General features: G+C 39.4%; 1 protein-coding gene across 7 annotated transcripts in view; it reads left to right on the forward strand.

Annotated features, from left to right (window-relative positions):
• ARID1B (AT-rich interaction domain 1B) overlaps nucleotides 1-18,036 on the forward strand; it is a 437,633-nt gene that overhangs the window by 107,103 nt on the left and 312,494 nt on the right. For all 7 annotated transcript variants that reach the window (XM_056853875.1, XM_056853877.1, XM_056853880.1 and 4 more), the window contains exon 3: nucleotides 5,973-6,083. In XM_056853875.1, the coding sequence (XP_056709853.1) occupies nucleotides 5,973-6,083 (111 nt within the window). The remainder of the gene's footprint in view (nucleotides 1-5,972; nucleotides 6,084-18,036) is intronic.

Genomic DNA, 18,036 nt, shown 5'->3' on the forward strand with positions numbered 1-18,036 from the left:
CATATGCTGAAGGAGATGAGTAAACAACTGTTTCTGATTGTGTGGGTGATAATTCTTTACTGCATAACATGCTTGTGGATATGATCTTTCAGAAGCATATAATAACAGGCTGTTCATAGACAAGCGTTCTGAATGTCTCTTATGTTTGTGATGTTTATACTTTTTGGAGCGTACACCAGATTACTTGATCACATTTTTAATTCCACCTTCTTGCTTGCTGCTGGTTCAGCTGCTGTCGATTGTTGCTTCACCACAGTGGTATTCTACATGAATGTCCCTGTGAGGAAAGGACCATTAAGGAAAACAGGCACAATCTCCTTTACCCCTTCTACTAAATCCAACCCAATTTTCATATTCAGACCTAATCACTATGGCTGCTGTCGTAAAAACACTTTCCTATCAGTAAGCCCCAGTAAATGAAATGAGACTTTGGAGTAGCCTGCTTAGCTTTACCCCTCTGTGTATTTGAGTCGGATAAACGTTTGATTTTGCCGTGCCTCGTTACCCTCCTCACTCCGTCCATTTATCAGGTCTTTTTCCATTGTGAATTCTTTATTTATTGAAGATTTGTATGTAATTTGTATTTATTGAATATTGGTTTCATTTTGACCATAAATTCTCTCTGGTGGCTTCCAAACAAACATTTAAGGAAAATTGTCCCAGGCAAATAATTCACAATTGCTATTAGCAGCCCTGAGCCCTCAGCACCGGGTGGAAATTAATTTATTCTGGAAATTGCACTTTCAGCTACTTCAGAATTCTGAGCAGGTGTCAGAATACAGAATAGTTGATTGGAAACTTTTAGCCAAGCATTTTAAAGTGAATGTTTTTCTGTGCCAGTGATCCATGTCTCTATTCTTTCCTTCTCTGATTTTGCACACATACTATATAAAGATGTATTTATTCCCCACATTTCTTTGGTGATGTCATAGTTCACGCTTACTTGTCCTCCCAACAATCAAGATATTCTGGAGAAATGTTTAATCAGGTACCAACTCTGTTGTCAACTAGGAATACAGTGCCATCCTAGGTAGAGTTACACCATTCTAAGCCCATTGACTTCAATTGATTTAGATGGGTGTAATTATACTTAAAATGGCATTGCTCTTTCTCAGTGGCAGTACCCTTCCCAGTGAGACTGGGAGCCATGCTCAGTGACTTCTGTTAAGAGTTATTAAAACCATCTGTTTTTCACTAAATCTTTTGTAGCTGTGGAACAAGGTGGATTATAGTATGCAATTGACCTGCTCTCTTTAAAACAAGTATGCATATTGTAATTGAGGTATATTTCCATCCCAAACCAAGCTCTGCATATATAAGGGTAAAAATATGTTGCAAAGTTTTGTTGTTTTGTTGTGGTTGTCATGAAAGGCTGCATCTTTCCAGAACATTTACCAATGTTTTATACCACCATTTAGTATTTTTTATGTTTTCACTGTTAGCTACTTTGAAGCCCCTGGGCTTGAAAAGTGTGTGTCTGTGTGGAATCTAAATATAAATCAGTGATTACAATTTCAGAAAAGTTATATGCAACTTGTATAATATACTAAAAACAAAACCCATGAGTTCAGTAATAATATGACCTGTTCTCCTAATCATATGCTGGAATATATCTCCTTTGATTTTGCCTTTGATAAATGATTGTTTGCAACCTTCTAATACCAGAGTATGAAAATACTGAGGAGCAGGAGTTGGAATTTTTATCACATAACTTTTTGGTAATATACAAAACTATTTTTTTTAATGGGCACCATAGCACCATAGAGCCATTATGCCCACAAGGACCACATTCTTCTCAGGCATGAATTCTGTGCCAAGTTGAAACAAGCGAGGCAAACCAAGAAGGCAGGAGCTCATGTGTACCCCTTGTAATTCTCCCTCAGGTGCACTGGCACATTACAGTGCTATGAATAGTTAGGTATAAGACAATTTTATATAGCCTTTACAATAGCTGGCTTTTTCTGACGTACTCTGTGACTTTGTGAAGGGACTTTGAGCCTTTCCTGTCTCTTGCATTCTTCCCTCCCTCCTGTTTGTAGCTGTCACTCTCCTCCCCAGTTTGCAAGCCTGTTTTCAACATTTAATGTCAGTCCTATTTTTAATGCTTGTTTGTTTGTTGGCTAGAATAGTAAACCAAAAAGAAGACAGCTGGTTGAACAAACCATGTAAGAGCTACCGTTTTCTGTTGAGGATTTATTACAGACACCTCTGTGTTGATAACAAATACTGAGGGTATGTTTAAATTTCAAAGAAAAAGCAGAGGTTTGCTCATTTGTTTGTCCATTGTGAAGCTGTCCTGCACTTTTATGTTGCTTATAACGGGGAAGGCAGCTGAATAGGGGCGTTGTGCCATTTGTTGATTTTAAATCCTGCTGTTAATCCAGAGGGACCTGCTGGCCTACGCAGCGGGAGAACTGTGTCACAAGCAAAAATCTGGAAGGGGAAATAGGAGGCGTCACTGTGGGTAATAATCATTCAGCCACCAGCCTTTCTCGCCCTTAAACCTAATTGTTGCTTTGCTAGTAACCATACTTTAAAGATTTTTTCTTGACACATACTTAAAGTTCTATGCACCCCCAAAAAGAAACTGGCGCAACAGTTTTATTGTTAGATTCAGGTCCAAAAACATCATAGAGACCAAGATTTTTTAAAAAAATTTTAAAGTACCCCCTATACTTTTTTACAATAAAATATATAGCATTTCCTTTTTATAAACATTTTATAAGCACATACTAATAACTTTTCTAATAGTAATATGGATATCTCTTTTAAAGGCCAACAAGATTTTTGAGGTATGAGTTTTTGAGAGTCAAAGCTCCCTTCTTTGACACTTGAAAGCTCATACCCTGAAAATCCTGTTGGCCTCTAAGGTGCTACTGGATACGAATCTGGTTGTTCTACTGCAGACCAACACGACTACCCTCTGAAACCAGTTTTATTGGCATTTTTTAAAAATTCATACACCTCCCCCCTTGATACCATTCAAATTTTCTTTCATGCAAAGGTCAGAATGGCAGAAATGGCTAAGCATGACACTGAATGTTTATTAGCTGGTTTTCCTGTATCTGAGCTCCATTAAAATGGAGCAGAAAGTTCCGCTTAACCTGTTTGAAAGAGAAGCCTTGCAGTTTAAATGCAAGTATACTGTTATCCATCAAAAGCGTCACTTTTCTCATTCTGTTGGTTGTTAAAGGCACCATTAGGCTTGTTTTTGGGTTTTGTTGCAACATGAGCACACCTACCTTGCAGGAATTTGTTCTGTGTGTTTTTCTTCTTTCTTACACATTTGGGGATCTGTATGGGATGGAGCATCCCATTTAATTCACCCACTAATACTGAACAAGCTTATTGTGTCACTGGACCGGCAGTAGCTACTGTAGAATCATAGAATCATAGAGTTGGAAGGGACCACCAGGGTCATCTAGTCCAACCCCCTGCACAATGCAGGAAATTAACAACTACCTCCCCCCCTACATCCCCAGTGACCCCAACCCTCCCCCCGCCATGCAGGATCCCACAATCAAAGCACTCCCGACATATGGCCATCTAGCCTCTGCTTAAAGACCTCCAAAGACTCCACCACCCTGCGAGGCAGCCTCCACCACCCTCCGAGGCAGCACATTCCACCATCGAACAGCCCTCACTGTCAGAAAGTTCTTCCTAATGTTTAGGTGGAATCACTTTTCTATTAGTTTAAATCCATTACTCCGTGTCCTAGTCTCTGGAGCAACAGAGAACAAGCTAGTTCCCTCATCAACATGACATCCCTTGAAATATTTAAATATCATGTCTCCCCTCAACCGTCTCTTTTCCAAACTAAACAAACCCAACTCCCTAAGTCTCTCCTCATAAGGCATGGATTCCAGACCTTTGACCATTCTGGTCGCCCTCTTCTGGACACACACCAACTTGTCAACATCCTTCTTAAATTGTGGAGCCCAAAACTGGACACAGTATTCCAAGTGAGTTCTGACCAATGCAGAATACAGTGGTAGTATTACTTCCCTTGATCTAGACCACTGGTTCCCAACCAGGGGTCCGTGGACCAGGGGTCGAGAACTAAATTAAGGTCCGTGAAACAAAGTTATAAACCCATAATAAATTAATATTTTCAATTATAAGTTCTCTATTATAAAATATATATATTCAAAAATTATTCTAAATTTAATGTTTAACTAACAGTTATGATTAAAGTTTATTTTCAAATTCTCGGAATTTTTATTTTGAACCTTGGGGTCCCTGCACTGAACAAAAAAGTCCTAGTGGTCCCTGGTCAAAAAAGGTTGGGAACCACTGATCTAGACACAATAGGACTGTAGGACCAGATCCTTTGGGCTGTCCAAATTGTACTTTTCAAGAAGCAGATGTGTAATGATGAAAGCACTTTGGAGGCGTGCAGAAATTATTCTCATGTTAAAAATATTGTATGTAAAAATAATTGTTCCCATTCAGTTGTTTATCAAAGTGGCAAGCGAAAACACAGGGAAAAAACAAACTGAGAGCAATCTGTTATGCAAACTGGGGTGGGGGAGAGGGGAGACAACAACAAAACAGTTCAGCTCCACTTGAATGTTAAGGTGTGATCTCTCTTTTCTACAATTGGAAACTGGTTCTTCAACTTTCATGTGCCACATACACATGCTAAAATAAGCACTTCACATTCTGTCCTGCTTCTTGTCCGTATATTTAAGAATAAGGAGGAAGGGTTGAATAGAGTTGCCAGGAAGACTTGTAATGAACATACACATATAACCAGAAAATAAAACTAGTTTCTCCATATATTTAATAGGCAATGGTTACATCCCCCCCCCCCTTTGCAGAATTGGAAAAGGAAACTCCCTTCTTACACCTAAAATACTGGGAATCTTTTCAGGGGGGGAAATAATCAGTGTTGTTCTTTTTCACTTTGATGTCCAGTGCTTGAAAACTATGCTTTAGGCTTTGTTGGCTCTTGTGGTGATTCTGCCACAAGTAATGTAAAGATAAATCCTGTTGACTTCAGTGGGATTTATGCATGAATAACTAGTTGCAGAATTACTGACAGCTTATTAAAGCTTCTCCCAAAGCAATTTGCTTTTGAAATGTATTGAGATAGAAACATAAGGCACAGTCCAATCCACCTTGGGCAAAGTGTCCATATATGGAGCATCCTGATTCTGTTTTCCTGTTCCCAGCTTGCCTACATATGACTCTGGAGCGTGAGCAGCTTACAATAAGTAGAGGGAAGGGATTTTTTTAGGTTATGGGAAGTGGACCAAGAGAGCTTCTTGAGCTGCTTGCATGCACTTCAGGAGGGGAAAAGGTGTATTGGATTATGCCCTTAATGTTGTTTCTTTTTAGAGCGTTGTGAAATGTACATTATTCGAGGAATACTATAGGAATTGTTCTAGTGTCCATTGGAGGGCTTCGTGACTCTCTCTGTTTTAAGCAATGATATGCTCCACATTCTGTGCAAATTTTCACTTTTTCCATGGGCCTCTCCACAAAAAGGCATAGGGCTTGATTCATTCTCAGTCCTGGTGCAGCACATGCAAGGAGGATTTCTGTAGAGCCAAATAGATCTTTGAGGGAATGGGGGAAGAACCAGGATCTATTGATTCCTATGAAAATCTTCACATTGAGATATTGAGCAATGGGACTGCATCACATGGACAAAAGTCAGTGTGGTGTCGTAGTTAATGTCAGACTAAGTTCTGGGAGACTGAGGTTTGAATCCCCTATCTGCCATGGAAGCTTGCTGGGTGACCTTGGGCTAGTCTCATACCCTCAGCCTGGCCTACCTCACAGGGTTGTTGTTAGGATAAAGTGGTGGAGAAGAGAATGTTGTGACCCTTTGGGTCCCCATTGTGGAGAAAGGTAGAGTACAAATGAAGTAAAGTTTTATAAAAAGGTAATGAACTGTCATTCTTTCGCTGTTCTCATGATTAGATTTCAGTCTAAATAACAAAGGGTTTCATATCTGTTTTATCCAGGATATGTCTCAGGAAGGCTATGGGACCAGATCCCAACCACCCCTTACCCAAGGCAAGCCTAACCATGAAGAACTGAACCTAATACAACAAGAGAGACCATCAAGCTTACCAGTAAGAGATTTGTGTCATCTGATATAAAAGTATAATGTTTTGTGTTGAAAACAAGATTATTAATACTATAGCAACAAATGAGATTTTCAGATTCTGATTGTTTTTTGAGTTTTAATATCAAATCCAAACTGAATTTAAAATGGAGTGAGAAACATGGCATCATGCATTCAAATTATTGACTGAGGTAATTCTCTCTCCCCCCCCTCCCTCCCGAAAGATGGCTTAATAATTGCCACCAAACTTTCTTGGCAAGCAATGTGTGATCCTTCCATAAATGAACTTTTATATAGTCATGTGGGAATATGCACTTTTCACTGCACACGCGCGCGCACACACACACACACAGGTATTATGCTACAAATTGATCTTCTAATGAGGGCCTGCACGAGGTCTTTCTTGAATGTTTCTTTTTTAAAATGGTACAGAATAGACCTCTTTTAACTCTTGCTTCCTTCTCCATTGGCAGCATTTTTCCTCATTTTATTTCAAACCAGCTTTTGAGTAGATGATATTTCAGCCATTTCAGATGTAACATTTTCAGTTAGAAAACCTGAGCTATGTTTTATTTGTATGACTCTCTGTAGGGATGAAAGTACTACCGGATAGCCTGATCATTTAGCAACATAAAAAGTCATTTTACCACATCCAAGCATGGGGTGATAGCAATGGGATGGATGGTGGTCAATGAAAATTTTAGTGTGATATTCTTGTTACATGATATTACATTCTTAACTAGTTGAGTGAATCTATGGACAATGTGGAAAACATTTTTGAATGATAATAGACTAATTTTTCTCATTTTGTGAAGTAGTGGGAAAACATTGAGTATCATGAATAAATCTTGAAAAGGTGATATGCTAATACAAGTAAATCTGTTGTAACTAAAAAGAAAGCCTTGTTGTTGGCTGCAATCCTAAACATATTTATTAGGAAGTAAATCCAATTTAGATTAGTAGGATTGTCTTCCATTCAGAAATATTTAGGAGTGGATTATTTGCCTACAACACAGCCCAGTTCCTGTATGTGTAGCTGTAATTACGGTTTTAGGAATGGTGAATTTTGCTGGATGGTTTCATTTTTATGAAGAGTGGCAGATCAGTTCTGACTAATATTTTGTCTATATTAACTTTATTCAGACCTTAGGAAAAATACCTAAGGGGAAGAAACTTCAGGGATTAGCAAACCTAGTAGTAATCTCTGTCTTGGATGGCCCAGGCTAGCTCAATCTCGTCAGATTTTGGAAGCTAAGCAGGGTTGGCCCTGGTTAGTACTTGGATGGGAGACCACCAAAGAAGTCCATGGTTGCTAGGCAGAGGAAGGCAATGGCAAACCTCCTGTGAAGATTCCTTACCTCATGCGGTTGCCATGAGTCAGGTTCGACTTGATGGCACTTTCTACTACCACCACCACCAGTAGTAATATATGTGCAGTTTTGATTGAATTCATCCCTGACTGTGTTTTTAGTTTGTCTGTTTTTTAAAGTTTGAAACAGCAAATTGATTAAAGCTGAACTGCCCGATAAAGCAGTTCACAGATAAATTCTCATAGGACTATAGAAGAACCTTGTTCCAGAATAGCTCTTAAATTATTTAATCTAACAATATATGAGGTTGCGGTATTGTCTTTCAATGCTTGGTGATTTCTTCACATATGCTGAGTCTCACTTAAGCAGTGACAGCCATGGGGCTGTTTAAGAACATCACAGCGCAGTGTTTGCCCTTGATTTAATTTTTGCACCAGAACAGAGTTAAATGGTTCAGTGGGGAAAATTTCTATTTCCCCTTTTCATGGACTGACAATTTCTTGGTGAAGTTGTCTTCCTGTAATCTCAGCAAGGGTAGGAGATCCATTAGGATTGTCCACACGAATAGGATGATGAGTCTTCTGACCGCCCTTGGGGTGTTCCCTGCTGGCATGACTGGCACCTGTCAGTGTCCTGGTGAATCTCTGTAATCAGGAGATGGCACAAGCAGTTGATTCAATCACTCTTTTTTGATCTTGTTGAGTCCTTTCAGTTCACTGGTTTACTAGGTAGCCAGAGGTAATGAAACAGACCACAAGACAGCTAGAGAGCAGGTGGAGGAAAACCTGTGATAAGCATTACTGAACACGAGTTATCAAGCCTTCTAAGTAGCAGTGATGGCAATGAAGCATTCTTGCTTCTCTGCCACCATTGCTCCTGCACAAAACCATCTATCTGAATGGTAAAAGGTAAAGGTCCCCTGTGCAAGCACCGGGTCATTCGTGACCCATGGGGTGACGTCAAATCCCGACGTTTACCAGGCAGACTTTGTTTACAGGGTGGTTTGCCAGTGCCTTCCCCAGTCATCTTCCCTTTACCCCCAGCAAGCTGGGTCCTCATTTTACCGACCTCGGAAGGATGGAAGGCTCCATCAACCTTGAGCCGGCTACCTGAAACCAGCTTCCGTCAGGATCGAACTCAGGTCGTGAGCAGAGTTTGGACTGCAGTACTGCAGTTTATCACTCTGTACCACCGGGCTCCTATCTGAATGGTAAGGGAGCTTTTATCTTTGTCCCCCAATGGAGCAAACTCAGATTTGTATGTAAATACGCATAGTTTACAATGTGGCAGTATCAGAATGCTATCAGAGCAACCACAGTTGCTTGAGTGACTTTCAGTTCATTTAGCCTGAGGATGTAGACAGACTAGTTGAAAAAGTCCAACTGACATTCTCAGTTATTTACCCTGGCTCTTTGTGGCTGATTAAAGATAAGGTTCTCAGGTGTGTAGTGCCTGGATAACTCCAGATGTTTTTTGATGAGGCTGATCAGAATCATTTTGATCTGGCTTCAGACATCCTTTTGGTAGAGAAACAGCTGGTCATTTGTTGTGCTGAGGGACGGACTGCTTTTGAGCATGAAGTACTTATGCTGTGGGTTTCTGCGTGGGCTGATCCTATCCCCCATTCTTTTTAACATCTACATAAACCTATGGGAAAGGAAATCTGAAGATCTGGAGATCTACTTCTAGATCAGGTGAGAGAGCACACATTCTGAACCAGTGCCTGGAAATAGTAATGGTCTGGAGGAGGGACTGGAGAGTAAATTACAATGCAAGTAAGATGGACATTTTGTTAATCAATAATTGTGCCAATCCAGGATTGAGGTGCCAGGTTATTCTGGAGGGGCTTGCACTTCTTAAAAAGCAGGTTTGAAGCTTTGTGGGCGTAGCTGTTAAATCTAGATCTTCATATGGAGACTGGTATCTCCTCTGATGACTGTAGTACCTCTTTAGCTGGTTTGCCAGCTGTGACTTTTCTTGGAGAGGCATGATTTGACCACAAAGGTTGTTGGTGGTAGAAAGTGCCGTCAAGTTGCAGTTGATTTATGGTAATCCCGTAGGGTTTCCATTGGCAAGACATGAACAAGGATGGTTTGCCATTGCCTGCCTCTGCATAGCAACTTCCTTGGTAGTCTCCCATCCAAGTACTAACCAGGGCCAACCTTTCTTAGCTGTTGAGATCTGAGAAGATGAGGCTAACCTAAACCATCCAGGTAATCCAGGTTAGAATACTGCCATATGCTCTGCATCAGGTCAACTCTGCAGATGGTTTGGAAACTGCAGATGGCACAGAATGCTCTGTCAAGGGTGTAGATGTGTTTCAGATGCAGAGATCATATCTCACTGGTGTTGGCTTCCTATCATTTCTGGTCCCAATTAAAAGTGCTGGTTATTTTAAGATAACGCCTTGGGATCACAATATCTAAAAGGCCATCTTCTTCCATATGCATAAGGCCATCTTCTTCCATATGCTGCTGCCTCTCTCCTGAGACGATCATCTGATGCCCTGCTTCTTCTCCCAGTGATGAGGCAAGTAATAGCTAGGAACCTTTTTCTGTAGTGGCAGCCCAGTTATGGAATGTCTTCCCCTTGGATGCTTGCTTGGCACCAGATTCTTAGCACCAGATTATCTGTTCTCCTAGGCTTTTAGGTGAGTTTGTTCCCCCCATGGTGTTTTTTAATGGAGCTCCTTTTAATGGTACTGTTGGCTGAACTGTTGGTTTTTATGTTTTTGCTGGAATGGGCTTCCTGAGGGAAGAAGGGTCCAGCCTTGAGACTCTGTAAAGGCAGAGACTTTTCAATATGCTTTTAACGGCTTTTGAGTGGAGGTCAGTTATTATGATGACTTGCTCTCTTTTTTTAATTTGGTTTGTATTTTTGAGAAATTAGATTTTATCTGATTTTAATTATGTAAGGCACTTTGAATTTAATTAATTGTGGGAAACTAAGGATATAAATATATTAAACACAATTAAATAAAGTTTTACTTCATGTAATTTTTGAGAATTGTTTTTTTTAATCTCTCATAGATTATGAGGGGTAGATACTATATTTCTGAAATGTTAATTATTTTGATATTTTTAAAAAAGATATGCTATAAAGCATCTTGGAAATCAGTTTTTGGTTGAGGATAGAAATACTTAAATTAATAAATGTACCAAGAGTTTTCAATTAGATTTCTCAAATTCCATACCTGTGTCTATACATTATACATGCATGCGCACGCACACACACACACACTGAGTCAACCAAATATTCAATCTTTTAAAAGTCTAATAATGTTTATATTTTGTGTTTCAATTACTTAACACCTATACTTTTCTTTAACCCACAAGGGTATTGTGTGATTTCATGTACCTTAGCATATAAACATTTGAGGTCATCATAGAGCCTTGAAAGGATGCTTTGAATGCGATCCCATGAATTAATTCTGGATTAATGCCAATGTATTCATTCATTGATTTTGCAGATCTTATAAATTACCATTAATTACCATTAATCTTCTTCCTAATTGCACTGAGGTAAATTGTCATGGTAGCTTCTTTATGGAGGTGTGGTTTCAGTTTCAGTTTGTATGCTAAAAGCAATTGCCTGGCTTCTGTAACTTCCCTTCCTAAGAGGTATTACATAATTGAAGGGAACATGAAAAAATAGAAGAAATTTGTCCACTCCAAAAATGAGGGTATACATATGAACATACCGTAACCTCTGCTTACTTTTGGATGTGTTTTAATTTCTGTCTTGTACTTTTGGATAGGTTTTAAATTTTTTCCTTTGTATTTAAAACTGCTTATGTTTACACTCACACACATATTCACTGGGGCATGATCCTGCCAAAGTTAAGTACTGTTAAATCCAATGGGAGAGCATCAGGCATCTGCTTAAATCAGTTGGAATTTAAATTACCGGTAGATTAATTTAGCTGGATCCTGCTCAGTGTTTCGCTGTCAGCCACCATTTTAAAAAGCAAAAATATAAGGTATTTTTTTAAAGTTTATATAAAGTATTTTAAAAACAGTAACTATTTTACATCTTTGTGTATGGTTATGGGTTTGGTGGTTTGCTGCTTAGTAAACAGTTATCTCCCTGTCATTAGGCAAAGTGCTAAATAAATTAATTTGTTATGGGCAGAGCATTTTCCAGTGTCTGTAGTATAGTTATTGCAGTAAAATGGTTAGAGTGTTAGACTACAACAACAACAACAACAACAACAAAGCCTTTATTGGCATAAAATAAAATGTACAAAAGCAAATACATAGACTCCATACAATACAAGGATCTCCATAGTTTTTACAGTAAAATCAATTTACGTGCATTAGGTAATTTGACAGTACTAGGCCAGCCTTATTTGGTACACAAGCACTCACGTTCTTGAATTGCAAACTGTAGGAATCTTGCCACTGATTCAATTTTTATGGGGTCCTGGGTGGTCATAAGGAGAGACACCTTAATTTTTGCGGGTAACCATCCCCTGTCCACAAATAACGGGTCAATAAATTGAGAGCGGCCCCTAGAGTAAAATGGACAGTTAAGGAGGACATGAGAAACTGATTCTATTACGCCCTCCCCTCAAGGACGGGCCCTATCCAAATATGAGACCTTATTGAATCTTCCATAGAGCAAGGCGGAAGGAAGGGCATTAAATCTAGCGAGCATGTAGGCCCTTCTCTGTTGGGGGTCAGTTAAACATGAGAGGCAGTATGCTAAGGACTGATTGTATGTCCAGGGCTTCCAGTGTATAGGGGAGCATCTACTGCAGGCTGCTCTTCTAAGCTCCTGCAGATCTATATCCAAAAGCCTGTTCTTAATCAGCTCAAAAGCTGATTTCTCTGTAAGGCAGAGCAAAGAGTCCAAGGGGATTCCAATTGATCTAATTTTGCTTTCAATATAGTTTGTCCAACTAGCTCGTTCAAATTCTGTTAACATATGATGGGCAAAGCTGTTGAACTCTGATTTGAAATGCCAGCATAACCAGAATTTGGTTGTGATGAGCCAGGCTCTGGTTTCCAAACGTATTTGGTTTGTTTCTAAACAGAGCGATACATAGGGGACACAGGATGGTAATCCTATAATTTTCCTTAGGAATTTGGATTGTATTTTTTCAACATCCTGGTTTAGAGCATGGATCCAGATTGGAACTCTGTATAAGAGCTGAGAAATGCCTTAGCATTAAAAACCTTGAGAGCTGCTGGGACATACTGATGGCCTTTAGTATAGTAAAACCGGGTGATTGCTGAAATGCTATTTATAACCACAGTTATTGCAAGTTTCCTGTGTGTCACCCAACTGGCTCTATAGTGAAAATGGATACCAAGGTATTTAAACAATTTCACTTGCTCGATCTCATTTCCTCTTATCCTCCAATTAAGGGGGGGGGTATTAGACTAGAAGACAAGATGTCAGGCTTCAAATTTCTACTCTGCCATAAAATTCTCTAGATAACCTTGGACCAGTCTCTCAGCCTTTCCTACCTTCCAGGGTTATTGTGAGGTTTAAATGGGGGTCATCAATGCTGCCTTGAGCTCCTTGAATGGAGGGTGATATTAAAATACAATAATCTGTTGCCTATTATCACTAGATTTCAAACAGGAATTATTTGTAGGACTGAACCAAAAAAAGAGGCGTGTTTCATGAAAAAAAATCACTTCCTGCAAAATGCCCCCCTTTAGTAATGCTGGGGAGCTGTTTCATAACAAATCTAAAACTTGCCATTAAATGTGAGGGCAGAATCATGTTTATTTTTGAAAAGGTTGCCATTGAACTGACCCTTCATTATGTTTTATGAAAGGAAGGTTTCCTGGTAATATTTCTTTGGGAATATCTGAAACTGAAGTTTGTTGTATTTGTTTTAGTTTGGCGAAGAGTGGTAAGCTGCAGTACTGCAGTCAAAGCTCTGCTAACAGCCTGAGCTCCGGCCCAACGGAAGTCGGTTTCAGGTAGACAGCTCAAGGTTGACTCAGCCTTCCATCCTTCCGAAGTTGGTAAAATGAGTACTCAGCTTGCTGGGGGTAAAGTGTAGACGACTGGGGAAGGCAATGGCAAACCACCCCGTAAATATAGTCTGCCTAGTAAACGTTGTGATGTGACATCACCCCATGGGTCAGTAATGATCCAGTGCTTGCACCTTTACCTAATTAGCAGAACTTGAAAATCAGGCTCCTTTGCATTATATTCCTAGAAACCGTCTGTGTTTAAAGCTGTGTTTTTAAATATCACCTTGGGATTCTTAAATACATCTTTTTCAGTGGTGTTTTTAAACATCTGTTTTACAGTACTGATCTTCGGGCCAGCTAGTTAATCTTCATTGTCAAATAATACCAAAACAATTATGCTTTTGAAAAAGCGATGATCTTGTACTTTAAATACTCGTCATATTTCACTTCTTTGTGCTGGTTTTTAATAAAAATTAATAATTCTTAGTAGCCGTTGGATATATAAAAAAACATGGCTTCTAATAAATTTTGATTAGTCCTGTACTGGTTGGTTAAAAGATAGATTGCTGATAGATTTCAATAAGTGTAAGCCACTTGTATACTTTACAATGCTGATTTTTTTTGGAGTAGTTTTCTAAAGTTTTGTGTCATAAGCAGGCACAGCTAGACAGTTTACTAGTTGTTCCATTTCCTTCACACATTGTATATAAAAATCCTGGCACAAATGTTCCTGTTAAATTCAAAGCAGACAAATTTGTAATGTGGGTTGGAACAAATGGCTGCAAACAAACTCATAGTTTTTATTAGCTAATCCTAATGGCGTGTCAAGTGTTATACTAAATTATCCTTCCTTTTGCTGTTCAGCTGTCCGAACAGTTTGACCTAAAAGGATGTGAATGTGTGTCAAGTCTGTAAGCCTCCCAACTAAAACACTGCATATTCTAATGTTCCTAACACTTTTATTTAGCTCACCATTACAAGGCAGTATCTTTCTGTTAATATAAATTGAGGGAATTTGGTTCTCTAGAGAGGAGAAAAAATTAAACTGTCCTCTGAAGAGAAGAGAGTTGAAAAAAAAATCAAGGTTAAATCTTCTTGGAGCAGCTGATATTAAGGGCCAGTTTACACAAAATATTTTCCCACACATAGGCCATAATCCTACTGTTGTGATTGAGTAACCACGTTCAGACACGCAGGCTACACACATACCCACAGAAGCAGCTTCCCAGTGGCCCCTCCTTTCCTGCCACTTGCATAGCACCAAACATACACACAGATTCCATAGTCCGCTAACGGAAGGCTCCAATAGCCTTCACACACCCCCATCCCCTTCCTTTAAGTTTCGTTTCTCCTCACTGCTAGGGAACAATAGAGTTCTGTTCAGAAATGTAGCAATGCCCACCCACTCTGTAGAAAGTAATGATGTTGCAGTGACAAGCTGCATCGTATGTTATTGGAATGTGAAATGTCTATATAACCTCTTGCATTGCCCCTCCCTCTGTGTGACCGGACTGCAGAGCTCGCTAGTCTGCTTTCTGGGATCACCTGGTTTCTGACGTATTGGCCAATAAAGCCAGCCGTGACAGCTCAACCCAACCTCCTGTCCTCATTTACTATTGGACTCTATGTTAATGGGGAGATCCATCACATCACTACATAGCCATATGTGTGGATAAGGGAGAACCTACATAGTCAAAAGTCTTTTGAAAGGTTTTGCTCCTGATTGGAATGGTTCTGGTAGAACCGATAGGACAATTTTGTTTAAAAACAGTTTCCTTGTTTAGGTAGGTGGTTAGTTGAAGCCAAAACTTTCAAAACGTCTCCACAAGCACATGCCCTGTACCAAAACTTCTTAAACTGTGAATCATAACCCCATATGGGGTCGCTTAACTGAATGTGGGGGTCACGCAAAAATTGGTTTCTGAACCTATTTTATATACCTATATACCTGGGGTTGTGTAAAAAATTTCTCGGGCGAAAAGGAGCCACGAGTGGAAAAAGTTTAAGCCCTGCCCTATACAACCACCCATGCATATGGCTACCTAAGGATTATTGTTACAAGGCTTGTTCAGAGTTATGCCTTTGACTTTTGACTCTGTCTGCTCTCAGATGTAGAACATGACATAACGTTAACAAACATTCCACCGTGTCAGGGCTGTAGGGAAGACAAAATTACTCTCATCCCTTTAAAAAAAACCTCTGTAATGTATAACACATGTTCAAATGGTGGCTGCATTCAGAAATAACAATAAACTTAGGTTAATGGTAGACATGAATCTGACTTTGCCATGTTCACATGGTCTCTTCTACCTCCCCTTATGTGTGGAATCCAATTGAAGTCTTCCTGGTTTTGAAAGCCTGGAATCAAACTCCAGTTTGCTGTAATGTCTACTAGAATTCTACATTTGGATTAAACCATGGTTTGGAATCCCAGTTTGTGGGGACAAATCAATTTTTACTTTTTCCTGCATTTGAAATTTGCATCATCAGGTTGGAGGCTTCCAAAATGAAGAAGACTTTAGTCAAACTTTGCATATGAGAGGAGGACAGGAAGACAGACCACAGCAAGAAGCTGACTTTGTGACTATCATAAACATACAGAAGTCCAAACAACCAGACTCTGATAGGTCCAAGATATGTGCCCAATCCCGTTAAAATAATCTGTGACTAAGAGGCTAGTTTACTCACACGAAATCTCATAGTTGGGTTATGATTGATTAGTTTGTTTAGTTTAAATGAGACTTGGCAGTTTCAGAATTGTAATTAATGTTTTCAGGTGATTATTTCTAGAATTGTGTGAAACAGTACATGCATGTTTTATTGATTAGTAAATGAGGGAAGGAGGTACAACCACAAACACATACAGCTCATTACTGAAGGGGAGGTAGATAGACAATGGCCGGGGATGACGAAGCTGCACAGCCTCCTCAGAGGCTTTCTGGTCAGAAAAAAAAGTTTAAAAATGCATTTTTTAAAAAATCCCTCATTGAGTTTCACTGGGCTATGCCAGCTATTTTGCAGGCGTAACTGGACACATGCAAAAAAGTGTGTTCCTGGGCGAAAGGGCTTTAGAAATGGCCTAAAGGCAACTCTGCCCCCTGAATGTTGGCGCAAGATCTCACACTGGAAAAATGCCACCAGGGAGGAAGCCTTCCTCCTCATAGCCGGCATAGGTTGCCCTGCGCCGGTGTCAGTGCCACTTTGCACAGCGCAAGGAGCATGGATGCTGGTGTTGGGGTCATGCCCCTCCCTCCTTCAGGATTGCACAGATAGTCCAGAGTCCAACTATATATATAGTTATAGTTATATATAGTTATACAGTTATGAATTCACCTGATGAGCTGTGCAGCCCAAATCAAAACATTCTAATATACAATGTGATCTAATAGTTGTTTTGCTGTAATGAAGCTTCTCTGCTTCCTGTGTTCTGTCAGCAACATTAATGAAAATTTTAAAAAATGGATCCAGGTATATTTCTGAGCCTTTCATTGGAAACATCTCATCAAAATAAAGATTGTCCTTTAAATGGAAGCCCTCGTCTTTCTTTGTGTTTGTCCAGTTGTTGTTCCTGTATGATTATCTACCTCACCTTTGATTTCCTAGACAGCACTATATAACAGTATAGTGATGAAATCTACTACAGCTCCTGCATTTATTTCTCAGCATCAGTTATGTTACAGAATCCGTGTAGTAATAAAATGGAGTTTCAAATTAGAACTAAATAATTCATAAAGTAAAGGCATATTAGAGCTTAAAAGGCACACTGATAAGGTGAGAGATTTCAAGCCTTATCCTACCAGAACCAAATGAATAACGGGTTAATTTTCCTTGTGATAGGACTGGGGAATTCTCTTGTTTTCCAGGTCTTGTTCTTTCTGTAGTTGGGGCCTGATGATTTTATTATTGTTGCCTCTGTTCCTTCATTCATCCTGCTGCCTGTGCACTCAGTTTGAATGTTAATCATTTCTGAAAACTGTGGGAAATATTCACTGAGTTTTTGGAATGTACTTATGTTATTTGTAAATTCTGTCTTTTCCTTATTTTGTGGAGTCTATATCCATTTATTTTCCTTGTTCTCTTATCATTTACATCGCTTCTGATGTTATATAACATATGTTTTATATTGTTTATTTTCATGCCACAATAAATATACCTGATAAGACTGTGGTTGAAAATAAAAGAAAGTCTCAGTGGAGACCAGGCAAATAAATGTCTAAAACACAGTTGGTAGCTATATAGCCTGAAATGTGCACATTCTGAGGACTCTGGCTTTGAACACCTAGATGCTAGGCCAGAGGATGGTATGGGAGATAAAAGGTGTATATGAGAAAAGGAAGCTACAGTTGGGAGCAACTGTTCAGTTGCTGTATAGTTCAGGAGCAAGACAATGGGTCTCCATCTTGGTTTTTCTGAGCCACATCTCTTCCAGTTGGAGATAGTTGGTAGAGGTGGTGCAAAAGATACAGCTGTGTTGTTCATTTCTGTTGTGCTCCTTATACATTTTAATCACTTGAATGGCCCACAGGTGGCATTAGTTTTTGTTTATGCTTCAGCATAGGCATATGGAAAAATTGACCTGGATTCTGCCCATCCTGCATAAAGCCATTCCTAAAGATAAGCACATAGAAAGGTTTTCTATGGAATGGGAGCAAGAAAGTCTTCAGTAGGTAAAAGCCAGTGGTCTTGATGCCATTTATTCTGTAAAGCAAATAAATAC

This window comes from Euleptes europaea, chromosome 7 (genome assembly GCF_029931775.1).
Source record: "Euleptes europaea isolate rEulEur1 chromosome 7, rEulEur1.hap1, whole genome shotgun sequence".
NCBI lineage: Eukaryota > Metazoa > Chordata > Lepidosauria > Squamata > Sphaerodactylidae > Euleptes > Euleptes europaea.